Consider the following 22,155-nt stretch of genomic DNA (forward strand, 5'->3'; position numbering starts at 1 on the left):
TGTTATTAAAAGGGATTTAATAATCTTAATTAAAAACTCTCAACAGTGAATTCTGTCACAGGCCTTGGCAGCTGGAAGCAACTCCAGGGGATGCCCCTTCGGGGTGTGGTTGAGCCACGGTCTCGGATCGAGGCTCACCACTGCCACATGGCAAGGAGCTCCCTGGAAGTTACTTCAATACAATATCAAAGATCTGCAAGGAATTTTTTTTTTAAAAAAAGTTTTAAATATATTAGACTCTCTTGATTGCCATTTTTACACAAAGCTGCTGATACAGTATACAGAGTTTTAACTTTTTTTCACATAAAATACATTTTTCTTAAATGTTCTCTGTACATCAGTGGCTTCTGGTCTGGTGAATTATTGCGGAGGGCTGGGGGTCTGCAGACTTTTCCTCAGTGCGTGGGGCCAGGCCCCGCAGTGCAGCTCTTGCAATGCCCGGGGGAACAGGTCCTCTGGTGAACTGGCCAACAAGAGTCCCCTGCCAAGGAGAGGACTACAGCTTCTGGCAAAGGAGGTCACTTAGGCAGTCAGCCACTGACCACAGGACCCTCTGCTCTTACGTGCACCGGGGCGGGGGAGGCTGTCCCCAGGCCACAAAAGAAAGAGTTAAATATAGTCCTTCTGGGTAGCTTGTTAAAAACTGCCCTTCTGGAAAGTGCCCCAGTATTCTGCTCTGGGAAAGCAAGTGGGAAAGAGAGCTCAAGATCGAAAGGCATCTGACACCAGTTACCAAAATGGTCTCATGTTATCACAAAGCCAGCAAACCGTGGTGTGGCAGGACAGGGGACACCCCCTGTGAGCTTTCCTACACTCGCTGAAATTGACCCAACAGTGCAGAGCAGTTTCATCACTGCTGCATATTTAATGGAGAATAATATCCCGAACTCCTCAGTAGAGCTGGGTCTAGGGTTTATTCAACTTCCCTGCGTTCTTGCCAGGAACTCACTACCTGATGATGGCCACCAGTTTTCGGTGGTTTTGGGGCACAGGGTGGGAACAAAGGCCAGAGCTCCACCGTGAGCCACGTGGCACATGCTTTGGAAGAAGCCTCCTTTCATCCGCCTGGTCTCAGAGGGAGTTGAGCCTCCAGCAGACCTTGCTAGCTTTCTTCAAGCTCCTTGAGCCACACCCACCCGGAGGAGAGGCAGACCCAAGGACAGGCTTCAGTGTTAAAGGAGAAGTTCCTCGCCTCCCTTCATCCATCAGTGGGGCAGGGGGACTCCGTAACAAATGAGCAAATTGAGCAAGAGACAAGAGTTTCAGAACCTGAGATGCACTCAGCAGCAAATTCCAGACTCAGTTCTTCTACATACTGACCTCAAACTGCTCTTATACAATGTCCCAAAGATGCTGGCCCAAAGGCAGCTATCCCTGAAAGTTCCAGACAGACTTGGAAGGTGTCTCCCTAGAACTCAAGATCCAGCATCTGCATCTAGTAGCAAATGTTATCCAGGGATGGCCACAGCAGCCATTTCCCTGCTGATGGGTTTTGTACTCTAGGGATTCTAGGAGCTAGAAGCTGGGTTGAAGCTGGACCAGGATATGGTCACTCCGTCTCAAGTAAATTGAATGGGGCTGCTGACAGTCGTGTTCCTCCGGGGATGTAAACTGTAAAACGGGGTCTCCTCACCCTGTCTTGTTCCTCCTTTACCCCCACAACCTAACATAGTGCTTGGTATGTCTCAGCTACTCAATAAACTAAGTCAGCAAATAAACGAGTCACCCCGACCCCACCTTGTCCCTCAACACCAAAGAGACCCTTAGGGAAAGTTCCCCAGGTTCCTGAAGCCCTAATAGGGAATGACTTACCCCGACTGAAAATGAGAGCTGAAATGCCTGGGAGTCTTAAGTCGGCTCCTGTCGGGGAATCAGCTAGGATTCCCGGCCTTCCAGGTGGGGGGTGAATGGCCCAGGAGGCAACCAGTGAGGGGAAAGGAGGGAATGGCCAGAAGGGCTCAGCGTGGGTAATAAGCGCCTTCAGTCTCTGGCTCCCGAGCAAACAGATCGGGAAACCTGCCCGGCCCCCTCCTGGGAGTGTATGGCTTCTTCTGCTTGCAGCTTATATTTGCTCCAGAGGAATTCAGGGTCAGTCAAATCTGAACACTGTTTTAAAGCCAAAGGTATGTGTGTTCTGGATCATCCCCTGCCCGGCTCCAGACCCAGGCTGACACGGTGGAGAGCCAGCCCCAGATGCCAGGGCTGCAGGAGGCATGGTGCCTGCCTGTCTGCAGCCTCCTGAGCTGCCCCTCCACCCTAGACTGGGTCTGTCCAGGAGCTGGGGTAGGGCTGGCCTGGTGTTGTGACCCTCCCTGCACCCAGAAGCCACCAAGCGCACAGTGATGCCACAGAGCCCTTTGCTCTCTGGTCCAGCTGCCCTTTACCAGGACCAGAGAGCCCCCAGCTCTCTGGTCCCGATAAAGCATCTGCCAGGCCCCTGGGATCCAGCTCCCTTTCTGGGCTATGGGGCCATGGAGGCCACAGTGAGGACAGGGACTGATAAACAGCAGACCCCATCACTAGAATTGTGGCACCGGTGTGGGGGGGGGGCCTCCAGCCTCAGCCCCCTCCCTCTGGCCCAGGGGCCCCTCAGGGAGAATTTCTCATAGGCTCAGAAAGAAGATTAGAAGGAACCCAGAGTGGTCCCCTGAATCCCAGAATCAGACTAGGGGACCCCTTCAGAGCTCTAAGGAGGTAGTTTCAGGACAAATAAAAGGCGCAGGGCAGGGGACAAACCTGCTGCTTATTAAGTACACCAGTAGGTTCTGGCTGGGCCTGTAGACAGCAGTTTCAAGGGGGCTCTTGAGAAGATGCAGGAGAGAGGCGGTGGGTAGCCTGCCCTCCCCAGTGCTAGGGAGATCGTGGCTGTGAAGCTGTTGGGCCGTGGGAAGGTCCAACTCCAGCCCTACCACCGCTCTCCTGAATGCAGTGCAGGGTGTTGGCCATGGGCACCCTGGATTTGCAGCTGTGGGGTGTCATCACTCCCATGACAGGCTGGGAGCCCCTGGGCCCGGCAGGATCTCACAAGGGCCACCTGGCACACTTGTCTTACCAAGCATTCCAGAAAAGGCAAAGCTGGGCTGGGGGTCCTGAGCATTGACTCTGGGAGGAGTTGGGGGCTTCCAGCAGTCCCCCACTGCTCTCTGATGGCTCAGGCTGGGGAAGTCTAGCTGACAGAGGCTGGACTGAAGCCACATGAATATTCACAAAGATGGCCCAAGGCACCAGGCTTGGTCACGGCCACTAGAGATGCTCACAGAAATTAACACCAACTCACTCTTCGCCCTCAAAAGCCCTTCCAACACAAGCTACATGTTTCCAACACTGGTCAGGAAAGCCTAGTGATCATGATGCTACCCAGGAAAGAAAGCAGGAAAGCAAGTTCAGTTATCTCCCACCTGGAGTCCTGCAGCCTAAGAGAATTCTTTTATCAAGTGCACTTTTGGACACACTAAATTTGTTCCCCCTTCCCTCTAATTTTTGATACTTCCATCTAGAAGTAAAATGTGACTTGGATTATTCTAGGAAAGGAAGAGCCTGGCTCTCCACCTCAGCCTCCGGGTGGTCACACTGCTGGCTCTTGGCATGGGCAAGGCTCTGGGGAGCAGGCCACTGCCATCCCATGTCGGCTCATAGCTCCCTCTGATCAAAGAGTGGACCTCCTGCTCCTTCCAGATGTGGACGGTGGCCCAAGCCCCAGTATGACTCTGGTAGGACTGTGGGTCTCAGCTTACCAGGCCCCGTTCCCAGCTAAAGCCATGTTGGCAGTGGTGACATAACAGAGTCTTAGCCTCAATCCTTTTGGGAAGAGCCCACAAATTGTCAGTCCGACCTGCTTCCCGTGAGCCCAGGTGTGTGATTCCTACACATGGTTGAGTGTGTATGTATGTGTGTGTGTGTGTGTGCACGCGTGCGCGAGCACATGCACACCGATATTTGATATGTGGGTACTGGTCCAGAGAAGCCTTTACCAACAAAAGAGCCAGAATCCCAGCCCCCCCTCCCAAATATGACAGCGGGGAGAGTTAGGAAGCCACGATGGGCCTTGTTTCTGATGGCAGACAATGCAGCAGGAAGCAGAACCGTGGGACGTGGCGATGCTATGGCCGCTGGGTGAGGTGGGGTCAGCGTTCCCCTGGAAAGCAGAGCCCACCTCCCCGCAAGCTGCCCTCTGATGTCTCCCCAGCCAAGGCTGCTGGGGGGGTGGGGGAGGATCCTGGATCCCAGAGACCCTTCCCCGAAGCATCTCTCTCCTCCATCATACAGAGACTAGGAGATGCGGCAGCAGCCGTGGACCTTTTCCTCCATCTCCTCCATGGGGGCCTTGAACTTCAAGAGCGGGGGATCTCCGCTGGTGACGGTGTAATAGACCGAGGCACCATTGCTGCTGTACGGGGAAGTTCTGCCTCCGATCAAGGGGGCCTTGCCTTCGCTGCTGCTCTCGCCCGTCCTGGCCATGCTGCTGCCCAGGTGGGTGCTCAGGAAAGGGTGGCTGAGCAGCTTGGCGGCAGCCCGCTGTCGCTTCAGCTCCAGAAGCGTCTGGGGGCTCTGTTCCTTGTAGCCACTCCAGGGAGGGGTGGCGTCGGCCACACCGGGGCTGCCATAGGCCATGTTGTAGTCGGGCACCTCGTGCACTTTCCAGATGTCCCCATTGGATAGCGCATACTGGTAGGTGCTGACCGGAGCCCGGAGGCCGTTCTCAACAGGCCCATCCATTTCACTTCGTGGGATCTTGGTAGAAAACTCAGAGAGCAGCACGGGTTTCTCCAGCCGGGGGTTCTAAGGGGGAGAAGGACATGAGCAGCCGGTTAGAGGATCTGAACTCACTCCCGACTTGCACCTCTGTGGAGGGCATTCTGGTCTGGACCGGTCCTCCCACCATTTGCCCAACTGGGCTAACAGGACCTGCATTCCACTTTGGGGGGACTCACCAATCTGTCTTTTGGAAGAGCTGACTGATCCCCATCCTTGCTGAAGGGGCTGGACCATGACCCCAGGTCTGGCCCATCAACGTACTCCCTGCAGGAGTTGGTTCTTGACTGAAAAGGAGTCCATGAAACCACAGCCCTTGGATGTGCACCAGAACACTTGAGAAAGAGAAGTTCTGTGTGTGCAGAACTCGAGGGTAGTGAGAATGTTGGAAGCTGGGGGCCTGGGGAGATTGCACGTCAAATGGCCTGCTTGACATTGACCTGACATTGGAGGGAGACCAAAGGGGTGCACTGAGAGCCCTAGGACCCAACTGGTCCCAGACTTTGCAGTTACACGAGCCGAAAAATTCCTGTTTCATGTCACCTGATTTTAGCTGAGTTTTTTTTTTTTTTAAGATTTTATTTATTTACTTGACAGAGAAAGATCACAAGTAGGCAGAGAGGCAGGAAGAAAGAGAGAGAGAGAGAGAGAAGCAGACTCTCTCTTGCGGGGCTAGATCCCAGGACCTGAGATCATGACCTGAGCCGAAGACAGCGGCTTAACCCACTGTGCCACCCAAGCGCCCCTTAGCTGAGTTTTTGGTCACTTATAATCCTTCCTCTGTATTCCCAGCAAATACCCACTCTGAAATCTCTGAATAACAAGAGCTTTAAAAGGAGCTGCCGCCTAGAAACTACAAACTAAAAGGTAGCTACATTTGGTGAACACAAAAATGTAAAGCATAGTTAAATTCATCATAAATGAAGTCAAAAGACACATTAAAAAAACTGCGACATATATGACAGAAAAGCAATTAATTTCCCAAATAAACCAGAACTCTTAAAAATCCATTTTAAAAAGCCCAACTAGCGGCGCTTGGGTGGCTCAGTGGGTTAAACCCTCTGCCTTCAGCTCAAGTCATGATCTCAGGGTCCTGGGATCAAGCCCTGCACGGGCTCTCTGCTCAGCAGGGAGCCTGTTTTGCCATCTCTCTCTGCCTGCCTCTCTGTCTACTTGTGATCTTTGTCAAATAAATAAAATCTTTAAAAGAATTAAAAAATAAAATAAAATAAAAATAAATAAAAGCCCAACTATCCAACAGAAAAAAAACAACAAAGGAGATTAATGTGCAGCTCATGGCAATGACAATAATAATAATAAATAATAGTATTATTATATATAATTATAATATTATTATTAAACATGAGCTATTACATTTATAGCATATAAACACAAGAGAAAATATTCAATCTCACTCATAGTTAATGACATGAAAATTAAAGCAACAAAATATCTTTTTACCTGTCACACTGACAAGTGTTTTAAAAATGTATTATGACTCGGCATCGGCAAGGGTGCGGGAAAACAGGCAGGTACATAAAGTACCATAGTCTCTTCGGAGGACAACATCTCAACATCTCCCCATCCCCCAAAAGCAAACCCATTTCGAGGACTTCATTTCACAGATACATGTCCCCTTAGGGGAGAAAAGTCTGAACGTCACCGTTAGGCGGGTGGTAAACTAGGGCAAGTACGTGTTCTGGAATGTTCTACACCTGGTGAAAAGAACAAAGGCAACCTTCCTGTGCTGACTTGCAATTCCAGGAGTCTCCACTTCCTGGAAAGATCTCCCAGAAATACACAGTTAGGTTAAGACACAGTAAGGCGAGGGCACTTTCCACAGCAAGCTTCCCTGTAGGTATGTCTTTTCTTCTCATATTTAATGGCATTTCTGAGCTATGCAGGCAGACTGATGCTGCATTTGTGAAATTTTTTTTTTTTAACTTGAATTTCTGTATCTATTTTCTTTACTTCCGGAATGGTCTTGGAAAGACCGCTTTTCATTGTGTAGATCAACGCTTCTCTAACTCTTTGTGCGTATGAGTCACCTGGGGCTCTTGTGAAAGGGTCCATGCTGAATCACCAGTTCGGGGTTGGAACTCGAATTCCAGCGTTTCTAACAAACTCCCCATGGTGCTTTGACGAGCATGGATTTAAGACACTAGTTCTCAGCTTCAGAGGCTGGGGAATTAAATCACACTACATCAGCTGGGGAGTTAAAAACACTTGCATAGCGCCAATCTGAAGAGACTACGTTGTGTGATTCCCACTCTATGACATTCTGGAAAAGGCAAAACCATGCAGACAGTAAAACGGTCAGTGGTTGCCCAGGGTTTGGGGAGGGATGGACAGGTGGAGCACCAGGGATTTTTAGGGCAGTGGAAGTATTCTGTATGAAACTTTAATGACGGCTATATGACACCACATATTTGTCAACATCTGTAGAATGTTGAACACCGAGGGTAAACCCTAAGGTAAACTATAGGCATCAGTTAACAATTATGTATCTATATTGTTATCATCATGGTAATACACCTACCACACTAAGGCAAGATGTTCATACCAGTGGAAACCAGCAGACGTGATAAAGGGGGTGTGTGGAGACTTTAGGTACTTCCTACGTATGTTTTCCAGAAACCACAACTGCTACAAAAAATCAAGTCTATTGATTTTTTTTTAAAAAAATACATAAATACAAAGCCTGGGCCCCAGGCCCAAAGATTCAGATTTAATTAGTCTGGGTTGCAACCTAGTCACCAGGATTTTAAACGAACAAAACCAAAAACACTTCCCCAAGGAATTTTCTGGTACAGTTAAGTTTGTGAGCCACTGGCTGAAGAGACAGGGCTGCTGCCTGCCTCCCGAGCCTCGTGTCAGGGTGCCAGCTCTGCCGAAGTATGTGCAGGGGGCCAGCTCTGGTAGCTAACTGGGTGGAGTCCTGGCAGAAACCCAACTTGCAGGTCAGACCGAGCAAACACCCCCTTAGATGAGGGGTTTTCAATGTCTGGTGTGCCTCCGAGTCCCCTGGAGAGCTGGTTAGGGCACAGAGCACCGGTTAAACCCAGAGCCCAGGGTACATGTTCAGTACATGTAGGGCGGGCCGGAGAGTCTGCTTTTCTCACACGTTCCCAGGTGACGCTGCTACTGCTGGTCCAGGGACCCCACTTGGAGAATGTCTACCTTAGAGGCTCTCACAGCCTTGCCAGTACCTAAAGCCTTGAAAGGGATAGGTCAGAGAAAGGAAGGAGCTCGGGGCTTCATAGCTGTGCCCTGTGATCTTGGTTTCACCTAAGATCTGGGGCTCTGGACCCTGACAGTTGTCCTTGGGACTGGACATCTGGGTGATTGGCCCGAAGCCCAGAGCTCCTTCCTTTTTCTCTGCAAAGCAGGCCCTTCACCTAAACCCCAAGCACAGCGTTGATGAGAAAGCTGTAGAAGTTAAGGACAAACTCAGGCCACATCTTCCCACCCCCTTCCCTGCAGGGCTGATGCTTTGTGCCACCCCACACTGGCGAGGACTTCTGGCAGAGTCCTGGGCTGTGAGATCTGAACAAACATGGGGACAGGTGGGGGCGGGGGGAAGCAGCTGCTTCCCTGAGGATTTCTTTTTTTTTTTCCCCTGAGGATTTCTGTAAGAATCTCCAGTGTCTCCCAGAGATCAACAAGGAAAAGGGACAAAAGAACAGACACCGCACGAAAGAAGACACGCGGTCGGCCCCTCACGACATGAACAAGCGCTCTCCATCGTCCACCATCAGGGAGATGCAAATTTAAAATGCGAGCTGCAGCAGCAAGCAGGCCAGGACGGCTGAGATGGAGAGCGATGTTACATCAGGGACCAGCGCAAAGAGCTCTGCGCCCCTGCTCAGAGAGCAGATGGGAACAGTCACTCTGGAAACTTGCATGGCAGTATCTCTAGTAGCCTCCCCATGAGCTGTTCTGCATTCCTGGCTACACGGTCCTACAGAAAATAGGGCTTATGCCCACCAAAAACCTCGTCTAAGAGTGTTTTGAGCAGCTTTATTCAAAGTAGCCCCACACTTGAAACAGCCCAAATGTCCACCAGCAGAAGAATGGACACATGTGCTGTCGCATATTTAAACAACAGAACTCTCCAGAGTGAGGGAAAAGGCTGAGCTACGGCTCTGTGCCTGCACAGGGATGAGTCTCAGGGTCCCCAAGTAAGTCAGACACACAAGACTACAGACTGCTGAGGCCATTCACAAGCAGATGTGGGCGCAAACCTGCTCTTCAGTGCTCAAAGGTAAACAGCTGCCTTTAGGGCAGGAGGACTGCTGACACGGAACCGGGAACTTTCTGGGGTGATGGAAATGCTCCATGCATTCATCTCAGGGGACATGTTTACAAAAGTTCAACTGAAAAACCCATTTCAAATTCATGTACTGAACATAACTTCACCGCACTCACAAAGGAAAGTTAAATAAATGTGATATAATTTCGGTCTGCATCTCTCTTCTCCCCGACCCTAGAAGTAGGCACAACAGAGCCTCTGAGGCGCCCTCTCTGTCCCCAGCCAGGGCTGTGACTGGATTCCCTTGGGTGGGCACCTTTCCCGGCTTCAGATCAGCCTTCGTGTGACCTCACTGTTCCAGCTGGGGGGCAGGTCCCACATAGATGCATGGGTACTCTGGGCTAATCGTTTTTCATTCCACCAAAGCAATACTTTCCAGAACTGTTTTCAGCTGCTTATCATTGGTGGATATACCAAAAAGGCAGACCACTGCTATGGACAGTCAGCCTCTCTGTTTCTGTCCCCAGCAATTCTGCTCTGGCCCCAAACTTGCTGGCCCCACTCAGCAAGCCAGCAGCCATGCATGAAACCCAAGCCTGTTGGTACTAAGTAACACAGGGTCCTCCCAAAATTCCTGGTCACCCCACGTATCTGAATGTGACTTTAGTTGGAGGCAGAGTCTTTGCAGATATAATAAGTTAAAATGGGGTCATCCTGGATTGTGGGCACTAATCCAATGACTGCTGTCTAAGAAGAGAAAACAGAGACACAGACACACACAAGGGAGAAGCCATGTGACCACAGAGGCAGAGACTGAAGTCTGGCGAGCAAAGCCAGCACGTGCCTGAGCCACATGAAGCTAGGAGAGAGGCACGCAATAGATTCCCTTTTGGAGCCCACAGAAAAAACCAATGCTGTTGACACTTAGACTTTCGACTTCTGGCCTCCAGAACTGTAACAGAACACACTTCTAGGGATCTGAGCTACCGAGTTTGTGGAAATGGGATCCAGAAATTCTAGGAAACTGATACGGCATCCCCTTAAGAAAGCAGTTCAACGCCCAGACCAGCAGCTACTCTCGGAGCAGGCTTCTTATGGCTCCAACCAGTACCCTGCTCAGTATTTCCAGACATTTTTCCCAACCAGATGTGCTCTGTAAACACAGTTCTCCACATCTTGTTATGTTCCCCCCCAGAACGTTCTAGTGTTGTTAGCACCCGGGGACACTGCTGTACTGAGCCTCTCCTTTGGGGAGCCCAGAACCAGATGTACCAGAGCACAGCAGGCACACAGCAGGGACTTCTTGTCTGTTAGGAGACCCTCCTGGCTGCCAAGGCTCCCAGTTCTGACTCTGACACCAGGACTTCCTCAAGAAGCACAGGGGCCACCAGCACCAAAGGGGTCCAGCTGGTGTAAGGGCGCTGTCCAGCAGCCCTCCCCCTGAAGGCTCTGACATGAAAAGGCCAAGACCAGGCCGGGGCCCTGTCCTCCATCCCAGTAGCAGCTGACACCGAGGCAGGTCACAAGGCCACTCACTGGGTCCTTGTTCTCTTGGTCTGTCCTGGTCTCCCTGATGTCCCCGTTGTAGGTGGCAGTCCGTTGGTCCTCTGCCGCACTCCGCTGCTGCCACAGTATGGCCTCTCCCTCATACTCCTTCCTGTACAGGTTGGTCCTGTCCGACAGGCTGGCTCGACGCACCACCTTCCTGAGGGGAGAGAGGAGCTGCTGGAGGGCTGGGCCCAAGCACCACAGGCAGGAGTGCCCCCAGGAACCATGGCCGGCCTGCCCCGACTCACCCACGGCTCCCTGCGCTGGACGTTCTCCGGCTCAAGGATGACTTGTGTCTCAGCTGTGACTTCATGATGACGTCATGCTTGTGTTTTAGCTCCAACAGCAGGACTTTGAACTCCTCCTCCTCACACAGGTCTGAAGCAGGGGAGGAAGCTGTTGTGGGGAGCAGTGCCAGGACCGGTGGCCCCCAGGAGCCCTCCAGACCATGGGAGCTGCCACCCAATGCACTGAAAACTCTCAGCATCTTTGGGGGGCATCCAGAGAGGGGAGTAAACAATGCTGGCCTCACTTCCTGGGCTATACCCCAATCCTTAAAGGATAAGAACGGGAAACCCAGGACCCATATAGTCATAGCTCCTAAGGTTCTCCGCTATGACCAAAAGATCCATCCACCTTCAGTAGTTTCCAACAGGAGTCATCAACTCTCCAGTGATATAGGAAGTATTGAGAGAAACAAGCAGGTACTCTATGTAGCCCAAGCCAAAACTTATATATATCTCGGATCATATATACCTACACGTTCAATCCAAACAATCCCTTCATTTCTCTACCCACCTAGTCACTGACCCAGCCATCCATCCGTAGATTCATCCCTATCCACTGATTGATCCATTCATCCATCCACCCATCATCCATCCATCCTCCATCCATCCACCCATCATCCATCCACCCATCATCCATCCATCCATCCATCCATCCATCCACCCATCATCCATCCATCCTCCATCCATCCACCCATCATCCATCCATCCATCCATCCATCCACCCATCATCCATCCATCCATCCACCCATCATCCATCCATCCTCCATCCATCCACCCATCATCCATCCATCCATCCATCCAACCACCCATCATCCATCCATCCTCCATCCATCCACCCATCATCCATCCATCCTCCATCCATCCACCCATCATCCATCCATCCATCCATCCATCCAACCACCCATCATCCGCCCATCCTCCATCCATCCATCCACCCATCATCCATCTACCCATCATCCATCCACCCATCAGCCAGCCATCTTCCATCCACCCACTCATGAATACATTTATCTATCCATCCGTCCAGCTATCTATCTGTACAATCTACCCTTCATTAACTTATTCATTCATTTTGCTACCCATCCACACACCAGTCCACCATCAAGCCAACTCTATATTTTACCCAATTATCCCACTATCTATAAAAACCCCGATGAGTAGCTAAGGGTGTTCTGGATTTTATGCTGGACTTACCTATTGGCATTTCATCCATGGATGTCCTAGCACTGAGACTAGCCCCATGGGACACCAACAGCTCTGCCATCTGCATCTGAAACACAGGAAGAAGCCCACGTGCCCCCTGGGCTCAAAAAGCCTGGGAGGTAGATAGAGTGCCCCCACGTTTCTCAGGATCTGACATAAAGAGTGATGGGGCAAAGCTGGTTTGCAGGGAAGGCCCTGCACCCTGGAGGCAGGAATCCTGGCAACACAATGGGCTTGACACCTCCTCCAGCATTCCTGGGCCATGCCAAGGGATAGGAGAAGGAGTCTGCTGTAAATCTAGAGCTGCCAGGCATCTAAGGAGGAACTGCAAAAGCTGCAATCAGAGTTTTCTATCTGGGAAACAGAGGGAGAAAGGACCAAATCAGAAGCATGAAAAATTACCTAATTTGGTAAATGTGTTATCGTCTTCTTAGAACCCAACTTATCAAATGTTTTTGGAAACTCTCTAGGTCTTTTCCTATCTCACAAACTAGCTATAGTCAACACCTTCAGTGGGTCCTGTGAACCAACTGCCAGCCCAAAGGACAGCGGGCAGGTCCCGTTGCCGAGCATTACCTGTCCCCAGAAGGCAGCCGCGTGCAGGGGCTCCCAGCCATCCCAGTCCTTCACGTCCACACGCACTCCGTGGTCCAGGAGGAGCTCGGCTGCCCGCAGGTATCCATTGGCTCCAGCGATGTGCAGCTAATTGGGAGGGGAAAGTGAATCTTCCCTATGGGTGCCAGTCCACTTTTAGAGACAGGAGAACCCAAATCCCAGCTCATTTAGAGGGACAGCAGAATGGAATAGAAGGAAGCAGAAATCCAGCCACACTGCAAAGTCTTATTAAGGGCACTCTTTATCCTGTGGTTGGTGTGAGGGCCCCTGTGGTTAAGGCAACAGCACTGACTGAGTCCCTACCACGTGCTGAGCTGGAAGGAAGGGGTTTCAGAGGCCCAGCGTGGTGGTTTTAAAATGTCTACACATTCTTTGATATACCTCCCTTAAGAGAGGAAGTTTAATTCTCTTGCTCTGAATGTGGGCCAGAACAAGTGATTCACTTCTAACAAGTAGGACATTGTGAAGTGGTGGTGTGTGATTTCTGAGGTGAGGTCATAAGAGGCATCACTGCTTCCACCTCCTGCTCTCTGGGATCAATCCCTCGAGGACAAAGCAGCCATCATGTAGTACAGAGAAGCGTGAGGAGGTGAAGCATGGAGGCCTCCTGCTGACAGCAGGCACTAACTTGCCAGCCACATGAGGGCACCATCTTGGAAGTGGATCTTCCAGCCCTAGTCCAGTCTTCAGACGACTGCAGCCTCCTGAGAGACCCCCAAGCACAGCTACCCAGCTGAGCTGTTCCCCATTCCCTAATCACAGAAACTATGTGAGGTGATAAATATTGATCGTTGTTTCAAGAGGCTAAGTTCTGGGTTTGTTCGTTACACGATAGGCCATCAGTACGTCCAATAAAGGAAAGCCTCATGCTGAGGTAACAGCTCTCCTGTCTGACACCATTCAAGGCCTCTGGTGATAGACACCATACTGGGGACCTCACTTGTCCCATCTGCTTGATCTCCAGAAGGTACATAAAGCATCTAGCCCGTGACAGACACTCAGTAAGTGATGAACATTCTCAGAGAGCCGTGAGGGATGACGAGGTTCACCATGGAAATGGAGGAAGGAGGAAGGCGATGAGGTAAAGAGACACCAGCTGCCTAGCCAAGGTGGGAGGTGGAGGGAAGAGCCCAAGGAGGCCAGCAGAAGGCTGGCTAGGAGGAGACCAGGGAGCTCTGGGGGTGCTGAGATTTGGGGCAACAGCGTTGCAGACAGTGGGACAGAGAAGGCTTGGCCCTGGAAAGCAGCCCTTCAGAACGCAGCCCTGATGGTCAGGCGTCGCCTCATCCTGAGGTACAGCTGCTATAAGGTTCAGGCAAACAGACGTTTTCCTTTATTTTTCAATTTGCAGAAGAAGCCCAGGGTGTGATCTGGTGCAGGCACCCACGAAAATTACAATAATCATCTGATTTATAAATGTGTGGTGTTTGCCAGTTGTGGAGACGACAGCCGGCAGGGCCAGCAGACATTACAATCTGTGTGGCCTCGTACAGGGCGGGGAATAAAAAGGCATGACGGGGATAGGGAGCGCGTTAATAATAATGATGATAGTGTGAACCACTGATACCTACTGAGAGTTTAGAGACTCTGGACTTCGCACCTACATGCAGAATCCCATTTATTCCTCCCAACAACCTGGTGGGGAAGGGACGAATAGTAAACCCCACTTTACTGGGAAGACCTGAGACCCATTAGGGGCCTGGCCCATGTGGTCTGGGCCACCCTGAGGCCAGCCTCAGTCCAGGAGGAGGAAACCTGTGTGTCTGGACGGCCAGCCACAGACCCAAAGGGGCGTGTGCCCTGGGACATCCTGGCTTTGCCTTCATACAGCAACGTTCCATCTCACTATGTGACTCTATCTTTGAGGGCCGGGCTGAGCAGGGACCCATTAATGGGTTAGCGAGGGGATGAGGCAGAGGGTGGGGCTCAGGAACCAGGTGGGAGAAGGCCACTTACTATCTTTGGGCCACAGGTCAGGCCTGAAGGGCAATGAGGGCTCGCAGGACTGCTGAGTCCTACCAGGTAAGCTCAAGATTTTGAGACTCCTGAGTGCTCCTGGCCAGCATGGACCCCAAGCCGAGGCCAGGGCCCAGCCATCGGTGAGGAGAAGGTGGGTATGTGGGCGTCCCAGGCCATGCTCCTGTTTTCAGTTTAAAGTCTCAGAGCCAGACCCTCCCCAATACCGGGCTCCATCCTATAGGAGAGCCTACGGAGAGAGGTCAAAGTTTCCAATCCCTGACACGTGAGCTGAAAGGATGAGCAGAGCTAATCAGGCAGACCTGAGAGGGAAAGAGCTCCCTTGTTCCCTATCCCCAGAGTCTAATGAAGCCTGGGGCCCACAGGTGTGTGTTGCCTGGATGGAGGAAGGAACCGATGGATGGAGGGTTGGATGGATGGATGGATGATTGGGTGTCTGGGCACAGAAGCCAAAGAACCCAGGGGACAGGCTGTCGCAGTGAGGTTCAGGGAGGCTGCTCAGTCTGGGCAGAGGGATGGGAGAGGTGATCCTAAGGCAGGGGAATGGACATTGCAAAGCAAGGGGGCATGCACGAGTGGGTGGCTGGTGGCTCCAGTCTTTACGTGGGATGCACCACTGGAGGAAGGCCACGTGATGGGCTCGGATGGACTCCGGGAACATGAGGTGAAGGAGGAACTGGAAGACAGAGCTGGTGAGCAACGGGGCTCCTGACCCCCAGCCCCAGCTGAGACTGGCCAGATTCTCCAAGGCGCTGAGCCCTGTTCTGCTAACTCTCCGTATTTCAGGAGCAACCCTGGCCCCAAAGTGAGTCTGGAGGAGGTTCAAGGCCACAGACAGGCCCCAACTGTATCAGCTTAACCTCAACCAGATGCAGGTCCACCCCAGCTAGGCTGGTGCCGAGCCCCCAGCCCGACCCGCCTGGCCCATGTGCTCACCAGCGTGGCACCCTGGGCATCTATCCAGTCCAGGTCCTGGCCCGCTGCGATCATACAGTGGATGTCTGCGATCATCTGCTGCTCGGGGGCTGCCCGCATCTCGTTGATCTTCTCTTGGGTGATGCCTGTACAGGGGAGAGGGGACCGAGTCAGCACCCCGGGGCCAGGCCCCAGGCAGGGAGGGATGCAGGGCAGACGGGCCAGGCGGCTGGGCAAGAGAGCAGACAGCCATGCCCACGGGTCACTCTCTCCCAGGCCCAGTGAACACACACCCACGCACCGGCCCACAGAACAGGGGCCATTCCTTCCTGATGCCCAGGAGGCACTACACGAGGACTGTTTACTGTGAGATGTTCTGTTCCTCTGCACCAGAAATCCCCGCCATCCGCCTGCCTCCATCCGTTCAAATGGCTGGCTCTGCCCCAGGCCACAGGTCTGGCCGGGATCGCCCACCTTGCTGACCTCCCCTGACCACCTAGCTGACCAGGGGCTCTGCTAGTTCCCCTCTTCCCGTCCGCGGCTGCGTTTGCAGCATGGTGCTTCATGGATTTCCGTTATGGGAATGAGTGAATGGACAAACATAACTTCTGAATAGCGAAGTGGAGTCAAGGGAGGTGTGAGGACCCAGACAGACGTTCTGTAGCCTGAGTCTCTGGCTACAAGTCTGAGTGTTACCGGCAGCGACTAAATGTATTTAAGGAAGCAAAAGTGACATGTTCATTAGATTGAACATTCTGGGACAGAATCGGTGGGGGGGGGGGTCTGTAAACTGAAAAGGAGGGAAAAAAATTATAATTTCATTCACATGAACCCTGAACTGAAATGTAGCATTTCGTTCCCTGAGGCCGAAAGTGAAATCCACAGCACAACAAGAAATGCCTGTGACTTTAACACCAACAAAAAGTGCGCCTACTTTCCTGACGTGCTACTTTGCTATTTCGTGAATTAATCAAGTTTCTACATAACACGTTTAGGAATATTTCGGTAGCTATAGTTTAATATCGTTGGGTTCCTTTATAATCAATCCTGAGATTCTGAGAACTGCATCTGAAAACACGATTCCTAAAGAGGGGCACAGAGATTCATCAGACTGGCACAAAAACGCAGACCGTTGGCCAAAGATGGACAGGCAGAGCCCAGATGCCAAGGAATGGAGGGACCCCATCATGGTTACCGGAGCGCCCTGGGAAGGAATTCAAGGGCAGGGTCCCAGCCGGCCCTGACACTGTGGCCAAGGGTCTGGATTTGAGCTGTCTTCTGGCAGAGACCTTCAGAAATATGTCCCCGTGGTGGTGGGGCGGACAGGTCTCTGATTGCTACATTTGTTTCCTCTCTGAAGCTCATTTGTGAGCTGAGAACAGCCCACAGCTTGTTTACCCCAGCCCCTGGCAGCTCCCGTGGTGCCTGGCACAGAGCGGGCACCCGCGAATGTTCTTGACTCTTGATTATTTTCCCAAATGGAAATCTATCTTTCTCGTGAATGTTTATTGAGTTGGATTGTCACAGCTGACGGAGAGGAGACAGGGCCAGCTGAGGCCGCCCACGCGTGTGGGTGACACGGCAGAGAACAATGCCTCCCTCTGCACAGCACAGCTTTCCAAGGGTCCTTCTGTGTCCTCGTCTTGCTAATCACTGGGATAACCATCGTAACGAGGATCCATCCCCTTTCCTGAGCGCTGGGCCCGAGGCAGGCACATAGCCGGCTCACTGGCGCACCTGTGCCCACACCAGGTACGTACCCTGGTACGCCATGCACGTCTCAATGACATCCAGGGTGGGCTCGTCCTCGCAGAGGTCATACGGCATGTTCCCATCCGAGTTGACTGCGAGTAAGTCGGCCCCACTGCAGAGAGAGGGTGAGAGTGAGGGCCAGGGGAGTGTGGCTGGGGTTGGTCTGGCAGCCTCTGCCCTCCAGCCTCTCGCCGGCAGCTCTGCTGTGCACCCTAGCACCCCAGCCCTTCCCCCCTCACTAGGGCCCCCCAGCTAGGACAGCAGCTTCAGGACTCAGCTTCTCCCAGGAGAGCAGCCCCAGCAGACCTCCACCGGCTTCCTGCTCTGTTGGGCCAGCAGGCAGGCACTTGGGGACAAATGTCAAAGTCCTCCCTGGTGACCGTAACATAAATAACATGAATGGCCCTATAACACACTGTCTTCTTTCATCTTCATCCTAGTCCTTGTGGGCTGCTCCTGTCAGCCCGTCTCACTCAAGAGGACACAGAGACTCAGATGGCCAGTTGTCCGAGGTCACACAGCGAGGACGTGGGAGGGTCAAGGCTCAAACCCTGGCTCTGTTTCAGTCTGCATCCCCCTGCAGAAACACCCTAAGCTCTCCCCCACCATCTCCAAGTCCCATCCCCAAAAGCTGACAGCCCAGGGGCAAGACCGAGCCTTGGGGCTCCCTGGCAGAACCTGCTTTTGGGGCCAGTGGTTCCCACGTGTGGTCCTGGGCTGCCCCGCAGAATCACCCAGGCATCCCTGAAATACAGGGCAGCTTCCTGGATCCTACTCTGGACCCCCTGAAACACCCTCTGGCGGCGGGGGTGGGGTGGGGTGGTGGTGCTTGGGAGTGGGTACTCTGAACCCACACGCCACGTGACTCTGGCACAGATCAGCGCTGGGGACCCGCTGCGCCAGGCTGGCACCACTCCCTTTCCCTCTGGGCACCATCACCGGTCAGGTGCTCCTGGAAGACTGAGTCACACCCAGGTCCTCATCAGAGCTGTGGGCACGGGGCCCCCGCCAGTAAGTCCTCAGGCCCAATGGCCCTGCACGGAGAGGTCTCTGTGTTGCCACATGCCCTTGGGCAAGCTAATCCTCCCCTCTGATCCTCCGCTGTGACCTCCATCGTCCCCTGCGGCCACCTGACGAGCTGCTGCTTTGCTGAGACCTCTGCCAAAGGTCACCTGTTCTTGGGTCCTCTTCCTGATTCCTTGCTCTCAGATGCTCTCCATGGCCTCCCAGGACCCACTCTAAGCACCAGCACTGAAATCCCCTGGTTTCCTGCCCAGTGCCCTAGCACTTCTGCATTCCTGAGGGACCACTGCCCAGCTCAAGTGCCCACCAATTATCAGGGAATTCAACAGAACCCACTTGAAATGGAATGTTGCTTTTTTTCTGTGTTTATAGAACCTGAGCAGGAAGAAATGGGCAGAAATGGCCTTATTCCTAGGGAAGACACTGCTACATGGTGCCCCTCCAAGCAGGTTCTCCCCCCCACCCCCGACCCAAGGAATAGCATGTAGATAGCATTTGGGAGACAGGGCCAAGGAAGGATGCTTGCTTTTTTTTTTTTTTTTTTTTTTTTTAATAGCAAACTAGCCAAAAATGGCAACAAGACATAAAGAGGGTAGTGGAGACGAGTATAAACTCATGGACTCACAGAGACAGAAAGAAAGAGATTTTAAAAAACAGAAGGCTACCCTGATACCCTGATATGAAGCCAGACCAAGCCCCTACACGGAAGGAAACCTACAGACCCACATACCTCATGAACACGGATGCAACCGCCCTCCACGAAATACCAGCAAACCCAAGGCAGCAGCACGGCAAAAGGATCACACACCAAGACCAATGGGGACCATTCCGACAATGCAAGGGTGGTGGTTTGGGGGTGGGGGTACAGCACAAAGGGAGAGAGAGAATGAAGAGAGACCAAGAGGAGTAGGAAAGGCACACAGAGATGGAGGGAGGAAGGGAAGGGGGGGCAGAGGAGGAGAGAGAGACATAGAAACAGAGGCGGAGGGAGGGTGTGGGGAGAAAGAGACACACCAGGCACCACAAGAGGCAGAGGAAGTGGTGGCCGAGAGGAAGAGGAGAGAGAGGAGGGAGACAGAAGGCAGAAACAAAACAAAACCAGCACAGAGCTAGCGAAGGCAGGGCAGGAGCCCCGCTGGGGGAGAGAGGGCCACGTACTACTGAACGAGGATTTTCACCAGGTTGATGTGGCCACAGGTGGCCGCCGCATGCAGGGGCGTCCATAGCTCGTTGTCCTTGGCATTCACGTTGGCACCATGGGAAAGGAGCAGCTTAACAATCTCCTCAAAGTTGTCGATGCAGCACTGCGGAGGGTAAGGGGGAGACACAGGCAGGATCAGCTCCCGCAGGGCCTCGACCCCGGTGGGGACACGCCAGCTTCCCCTCGGGAGGCCACGAGAAGGACGTGGAGCCAAACTGTGTCTGAGTCTGAATGCATCTGTATGACTTCCATGCTATGTGACCTTGGGTAAGCCACATAACCTTTCTGAGCCTCAGTTTCCCCATGAGTAAGTTCATAATATTTAAGACATAAATATAAGTGAAACATAAAAAACATAAGGGAGCAGCAATAAGATGCTTTTGCAAGTGTTGGTGAAATGAAAGGAAATTTTGAATGAGACTTTAAAATCGTTTTTAATTCCTGAAGGCCTTTTTCAAACAAAATTGTATGGACGACTCTACCTTAGAGAACAAATACGTGCAGGGAGGGCTGACTCCGGTTGGAGCAGGAGTGGGTGTCGGTGGGGTAAGGGGGCTGTTGGGGGAGTCCCTCTCCCTGTCAGTCACCTCCAAGGCATGGCCCAAGGTCACAGTCTGATACCTCTGACTCGGGGACTTCTGACTCAGGAGCTCCATTCCTGGGGAAGCCCCAAGTAACCAAGCCTCGCCCCCAGAGCACCCACCCCCACCTCAGGGCTCTGGGGACCCCAATATAATCCCTGAAAGGACATGGCCATGTCTGTGCTCTCTCCTGTCCACATGTAGGCCGGTCCTGGAGAGAGGGCAGGTTCTCGGCAGCCCTTCAGAGAGACAAAGGGCTCCGACAGCCGTTAGAGCTCTCACACTCCAGGGACACAGACAGAGATAGACTCCACGGGGACGGAGGGGCCTCAAGCCCATGAGCAGAGAGAGGTGAGGACAGAGGGGGAAGACAAGGAGAAGCCGCAGGGGATGAGGCAGGGGTCTGGGCTCAGGACTCCCCAACCAGGTAAGGCTCAGCCCTCTTGCAGTGGGAGATGCTGTAGTTATACCCAGACAAGCAACATAATCAGACTTGATTTTTTTGTTTTGTTTTGCTTTGTTTTGTTTTGTTTTTTAATCTTCCCTCGGGTGGATGTGGAGAACAGACTGCGTGCGAGCACTTTTGGGGGTGGAAAGGGACAGTGAGAAGCTATGTTGAAATCATCCAGTTAGGAGATGATGGCGGCTGGGCCTACAGGAGTATCTGTGGGCAGAGGGAGAAGGGACTGGATGTCAGCAGAAGAATCAGGGGCACCTTTGGGAACCCAAAGCCCTGGGCGTGGATATGGGGTGGGGGGACATGGTGCCCAACCCCATCCCCAGCAGAGCCACAGCTCAGCACCAGAAGGGCATAAGGGAAAGGAGCAGCTGTTTACACAGATGATGCCAGAGATCCAGGTTCTCTCCCTGCTCTGGCCGGTCTGGGGTTGGCTGGGTCTAAGGGCATCTCTCCAGAACTGCGGGGTAAAGGGAATTCAAGGAAGGGTGGCTCTGTCTCAGCAGGGTTGAGCAAACCATGCAGTGGCGCTGCATGGCCAGCAGAGGGCGCCAAAAGCACTGGAGTGAGGTCTTGGGTAGCAGCAAGGGGCCCCAGGCTGGCGGTGGCTGGGAGGTGGGTCTAAGAAGCCCCTGTCCAAAGGAGAACCGGCTCAGCCCCACCCCTCCCCCGTGTCAGGGGACACTGGAGGCAGAAAACCCACCCTTAGGGCTCCAGAAAAGTGAGGATGGGGTGGCAGGGGAGCTCAGGTGGAAAAGGGAAGAGATTGTGCACCCAGAATTGCAGTCTTGTGAGAGCTATGCCCAGCCTGAAAGACTCAGCCAGAGCAAGGGCTGGGCTTGGGGTGCACGTTGCAGTGGTCGGTGGTGGCGTGGGCAGCCCTCCTCCCCCACACTCCCCAAGGTGGGAAATGGCACCTGCCGTTTGATGACTCCTCCCGCCCCCTCCCTTCCCACATTCAATCTAGCAGCAGACTTGGGGATGCCATCTCCTAAGTCCCTGCCCCCAGCCCACTGCCTGGTGAAGCTTCACCGCCTCCCCGTCTCCCTGGCGCTCCCCTTCCCACGCCCTGCACCTTCACCAAACCATCAGTCTCAGTTTACAAACCCCAAAGGCTCCCTCTGCCAAGAGGAGAAGAGCCGCTCTCCTTTGCCAGGCATGCGAAGCTGCTTCTTAATGTGCTCCTTGGTCCGATGCAGGGGCAGTGACAACAGTAACGACAGCCCCGCCAGTCACGTTATCGATAACCACTGGGAGGGCAGCGGAGGAGCCCTGGGACCACCTCGCTAGCCTTTGGCCACCAACTGCCTCATTCGCTCCTCAGAACAACATCCCGAGTGCTCCGGAGTCCTGTGCGGCTAGTGGCTACCGTCCACCGTCCCGCACGGGGCAGATGTCCAGGACATCCCACCGTCATAGAACATTCTACTGGACGGGGCTATCCCTGAGCCTCAGTTTCCTGAGCTATAAAATGGGGATAAGATTTCAAAGGGCTGTTGTGAGGCTCACCCTATGCTTCACAAAAAGCGAAGTGACTACAGACACGAGCAATGGGACGGATTTCAATAATGACAACGCCGTCTCATGATCGT

General features: G+C 52.9%; 1 protein-coding gene across 2 annotated transcripts in view; it reads right to left on the bottom strand.

The window, feature by feature from the left end:
* Window positions 1-22,155, bottom strand: part of PPP1R16B (protein phosphatase 1 regulatory subunit 16B) — a 91,909-nt gene continuing 69,754 nt past the window's right edge. The window contains exons 4-11 of one of the 2 annotated variants that reach the window (XM_032350677.1): window positions 19,483-19,628; window positions 17,310-17,413; window positions 15,571-15,695; window positions 12,619-12,744; window positions 12,034-12,109; window positions 10,801-10,930; window positions 10,541-10,709; window positions 1-4,779 (exon numbers count right to left, since the gene is read on the bottom strand). In XM_032350677.1, coding sequence (XP_032206568.1) covers window positions 4,270-4,779; window positions 10,541-10,709; window positions 10,801-10,930; window positions 12,034-12,109; window positions 12,619-12,744; window positions 15,571-15,695; window positions 17,310-17,413; window positions 19,483-19,628 — 1,386 coding nt within the window. In that variant the 3' untranslated portion in view covers window positions 1-4,269. The remainder of the gene's footprint in view (window positions 4,780-10,540; window positions 10,710-10,800; window positions 10,931-12,033; window positions 12,110-12,618; window positions 12,745-15,570; window positions 15,696-17,309; window positions 17,414-19,482; window positions 19,629-22,155) is intronic. The other variant, XM_032350678.1, reaches the window with a different exon arrangement.

The sequence above is a fragment of the Mustela erminea genome, chromosome 7 (assembly GCF_009829155.1).
Source record: "Mustela erminea isolate mMusErm1 chromosome 7, mMusErm1.Pri, whole genome shotgun sequence".
Classification (NCBI taxonomy): Eukaryota; Metazoa; Chordata; class Mammalia; order Carnivora; family Mustelidae; genus Mustela; species Mustela erminea.